Raw genomic sequence first — 4,317 nt, forward strand, 5'->3', positions numbered from 1 at the left:
GTTGTTCTCGCAAGTACTGAATCCAGATCTTGAACAAGGGGCGCCACCCTCTCACTGGGTTGAGAGAGTTTGGTTCAGTAATTGGATAAAACCAATTATTAATTAGAGGATCAGTAGGAACTTAAGGAATAAGATATAATCTTGGGGGTAAAACAGATATTTAACTCATTCGTTATTATGAACAACCTGTGAAGGGTCGACTTGCTGATTATGGTTAAATCATGTGAACATAATATATCTAGAGGGGAGTGCAACTATGGGCTTTAGTATAGTGACCCATTAGTTAATGAATGGTGATTAATCTGGTTTAATGAGTTTAGCCAATTAATCTCGGATCGTTGGAGTCCATGATCTGTAGGTCACGAGGTCCCCCTACTAGCTCGTAACGGACTAGCTCTAGAATAACATGATAAGTTAATTTGAAACGTTTAAATTAGAATTAAAGGAATTAGTAATTATATGAGATATAATTACATGTTTAATTTGAGAATTAAACGGAATAGGAAAATCTATATATTTAAATATGATTTAAATATATAAAGATGGATATGTGTTAAAATTAATTTAATATTTGATATTAAATTAATTAAGTTTTATTTAATAATTAATTTATGAAATTAATTAATTTTTTCAGTTTTTAAAATCAAAATAGATTTTATAAAATCATTTTTGATTTTATGATAAAATTGGAAATTTAGAAAAAACAAAACATTAAAATGGAAAATGTTGTTTTCCATTATCCATCACCTAAGTAGCTCACACAAATAGCATTCTCTTTGCCTTGTCTTCTTCAAGCATGAGCTGCAACTCATGCAACTCTCTCCTTTGCATGTTGATCTGCAACATGGTAAAGAGATTGGAGTGAAATTCGGGCATACAGTCTATAGAGAATTTTAGAGAAAATTTGGGTTGAAGATTCTTTCTTCTTAGATCATACTCACCCAACCACATTGATGTCAGAGCTCACTCGCATGTACAGTAATGGAGCAAAAGGAGGATTGTGTTTACTATGGAAAAATTATGTTTCAATCAAAATTAGATCATACTCACCCAACCACATTGATGTCAATCCAATTTGGAATGGAAAAGGATGAAGATTCATTGGATTATAAATGAGATAGAAAATAAGTAAGAACGAGAACGAGAGCTAAAAAATGAAATAGAAAACGAATATGAATGAGAGTAAAAACGAGAAAGTGAGCTCTAGAAGGGATAAGTCACAAAAGGTTAGAAATTGTTGTTTTGTAAGAGGGGATCAAATTTCATATTTTAAAAAAATTTATAGGCCCTCGTTACAAAATTTCCTATCATGAACCCCTCTATCTGAACAAGATTTTGTTGGCATATGCGCATCTCAAGCAAAGGATCATCCAACATTCATAGTCGGGACAAGGAAGTTTCATGAATAATGTAGCGAACCATTCTGATTTTGACACAACTCCATCATCCTTCTCCATCCCCAAGCTTTTCTTTAATTTCATTTCAAAACCTTTCACAATTCAGAACGAAGGGGCTTTACATTGGAATCGTCTTGAGAACTGGATTCTTCGCAAAGTGTAATTTCAATTTCCAATTTCGAAACAACCCCAGATTCTTTCTTCTTCTTCTTCTTCTTCTTCTTCTTCTTCTTCTTCTTCTTCTTCTTCTTCAGGGCTCTGATAAATCTAGATCCTCTGCTCGACTCTTCTGCCTAATCTTTTGTAGATTTCTCATTCTGGGTTCTGTTATGATTGTTTTTGCAGATAATCTGTGGGAAGCTTAAGCTTCAAAGCTATGGGAAGATTGTTCGTGGTGAATCTCGAAGGGCAGATCTATAGCTGCAAGTACTGCCGGACCCATCTTGCCCTTTACGACGATATCATTTCCAAGGTTTCTCTTCTTTTACCCGTTTTCTTTAATTCTCTCATGTTCTTCGATTGTATTACTGGTTTTATTTTCATTTAACTTTCTGTTACTTGTTCTTTGTAATTTTAAGTCTAACCTATCTGTTTAGGTAAAGCTCTTCTACATTGGGATATTCTGGGGTTATTTTCTTCTCTATGTTGTCTGTTTTAAAATTTCTATATTGTTCGCTCCAATCTTTCTGGCATTATCTCATGAATTCTGTTCCCTTCTAAACTTTGTAATTTAGGAACCTAGAACAAAAGGGGGTTTGGTAAGTTTTTTTTTTTGGGAAAATTTTATGTTGCTCTCAAAATTTGCTGAAACCCACATTCTGACTCCATGAACTGTTTGTGTTGTTCTATTCAGTCCTTCCACAGCAGGCATGGGAAAGCTTATCTCTTCAATAAGGTGTAAGTCCTTCTTGATTTTAGAGTTTGGACATTAATTAACACACTCCTAGCCCAAGTGCATGTTTGACACAGGGTTTTAATCAACCTGGGTTTGTGCAATTTGTGTTTAAATTGTATAAATAAGTAGGTTATTAAAGATTTGGGTTGTAGGCTTCATATGTCTGGATTGGATTGATCAGAATTTTATAAGGGGTTGACAAACTCATAGCTCTGGTGTTTTTATCTTTGTAGCTTAAAGAAACTGAGGTCTTTCTTAAGTGCTACAAAAACTTTGCATACAATGATTAGTAGTTTGATGTTAATGTTACATAACAGAACTTATAGGGTTCATGGGAATACTTAGGAGAATGATATTACACTTAGGACCTGATTGTAAAAACTATGTCAAGGAATGAATCCCTTTCTCCATTCAAATAGCGATTTACACTTAGGACCTATTTGTAATGACTTTCTTAGTGTTTCTCGTTCCAGACCATTCTTACTTTCTGATAAGAGTAGAATGAGGTAGAGGTTCTCTAGAACTAATTCTTAAAGTGCTTCATCTCATAGACTAGGTTCTTATTGTCAAACTTTCTTTAGGGTAAATGTCTGCTTGGGCAAGATAGAAGAGAGATTGATGATGACAGGGATGCATACAGTTGCTGATATCTTCTGTGTGGGTTGTGGATCAATAGTGGGATGGAAATATGTAAGATCAAAAGCAAATATTTGAAATTTCAACTGTGTTTGCTTCTTACTTCTTAGCTAGCTATTCCTATGATTTCTTTCAGGAGACTGCCCATGAAAAGAATCAAAAGTACAAGGAGGGAAAATCTGTACTTGAGAGGTCAGTATTCAGTAGACAGAGAAAAAAAAAAAGTAAAATGAGATGTTCTCCACATGGAAATCTCGAAAATTCATGTTTTAGGAAAGCATAAAATACTCTTGAGATGCCCCCATAAGGGCATCCTACGATGCTCGAGCATCTCCAAATCCTTGGACATCTTATATTACCGCAAAACAATTGCGATAATTCAAATGCTCATTCTAGGGGATCCTAGATTCCCACGAACAAACATGGTCCTTAGAAAGTTTGAAAAGACTTCGTTGAAAAAAGTTGTGTTGTTTGAGCAGGTTCAAGGTTTTGGGACCTGATGAAAACAGTCACCGGGTCAGTCATGAAGCAGATGCTGGTGGAAGTGGAGATGATGTTTGATTTCTGTATTTACTCAATTGTAAATTCTGTAAAACCTAAAAAATCTTATAGTTTGAACTTGAATTCTAAAGATGGTGATACTTCTACTTCATTTCTCCCACCTACAAATCCTTGATGCTTCATGTTGGGATGAGAATTGAACAGTAATTCTTGTATCTCCTAAGGTAAGTAATGTAATATTAATACTCTGTAGAATACAAGATTGTGAAGGTTGTTGTCAATGTTTTACATTTTTTAATGTTGCTTCTATTCTTTTAAAACTTTTAGAATTTTCTCTTTCAAGCCTTTTGTAAGCATAAGAGAAGCTAAATATATAAGATAATCCCAAATCTTTTAGTCAATTCTTAATTTGGCCTCAATCTTTAAAAATTCAAATTTATCCTTAATGCAATAAAAATGCAAAAGTAGGCGTGTTTATCAGTAAATTATTGTTTTCTAACCTATTTCGACATGTCAATATATCATTTAGAAAATAATAATTTACTCTCTTTGATAATCATTTTGTTTTTTAAAATTAAGTCTATAAATATCATCCTCATCTATTGATTTGTATGTTTTATTATCTATATTTTAAGAGTGTTTGAAAATCCAAATCAATTTTTGAAAACTAAAAAAAAGTAGTTTTTAATAATTATTGTTTTTGGAAATTGGCTATAAATTCATAAATTTATATTGAGAATATGAAAATCACATTCAAGAAATGATGTAAAACAAGTATAATTTTCGAAAATAAAAAACATCATGGTTACCAAACGAAACTTTAATGACCAATTAGTTTATATTAACAAATTTTAACAATTTTTTAATCAAATAACCCAAATGGGAATC

The 4,317-nt window shown here is 32.7% G+C and overlaps 1 protein-coding gene across 2 annotated transcripts; it reads left to right on the forward strand.

The window, feature by feature from the left end:
• The first annotated feature begins 1,138 nt into the window (after nt 1-1,138).
• On the forward strand, nt 1,139-3,710 carry LOC120082090 (protein yippee-like). Of its 2 annotated transcripts, XM_039037312.2 has the most exons (6): nt 1,139-1,556; nt 1,743-1,869; nt 2,251-2,294; nt 2,874-2,982; nt 3,065-3,120; nt 3,408-3,710. In XM_039037312.2, the coding sequence occupies exons 2-6, from the start codon at nt 1,774-1,776 to the stop codon at nt 3,487-3,489; spliced, it is 387 nt and encodes a 128-aa protein (XP_038893240.1). In that variant the 5' UTR covers nt 1,139-1,556; nt 1,743-1,773; the 3' UTR covers nt 3,490-3,710. The 2 variants fall into 2 exon arrangements, with proteins under 2 accessions (XP_038893240.1, XP_090171889.1); XM_090315763.1 differs by lacking the exon at nt 3,408-3,710 and having other exon boundaries at nt 1,215-1,556; nt 3,065-3,349.
• The last annotated feature ends 607 nt before the right edge of the window (nt 3,711-4,317 follow it).

This window comes from Benincasa hispida, chromosome 7, assembly GCF_027475165.1.
Source record: "Benincasa hispida cultivar pf3 chromosome 7, pf3_genome.v1.1, whole genome shotgun sequence".
Lineage (NCBI taxonomy): Eukaryota > Viridiplantae > Streptophyta > Magnoliopsida > Cucurbitales > Cucurbitaceae > Benincasa > Benincasa hispida.

Bases quoted from the DNA above. Each gene is read 5' to 3' on its own strand.
- LOC120082090 (XM_090315763.1), top strand. From the start codon at position 1,774: ATGGGAAGATTGTTCGTGGTGAATCTCGAAGGGCAGATCTATAGCTGC. The intron at 1,870-2,250 runs GTTTCTCTTCTT...TGTTCTATTCAG, and splicing joins ACGACGATATCATTTCCAAG to TCCTTCCACAGCAGGCATGG. The intron at 2,295-2,873 runs GTAAGTCCTTCT...AACTTTCTTTAG, and splicing joins GCTTATCTCTTCAATAAGGT to GGTAAATGTCTGCTTGGGCA.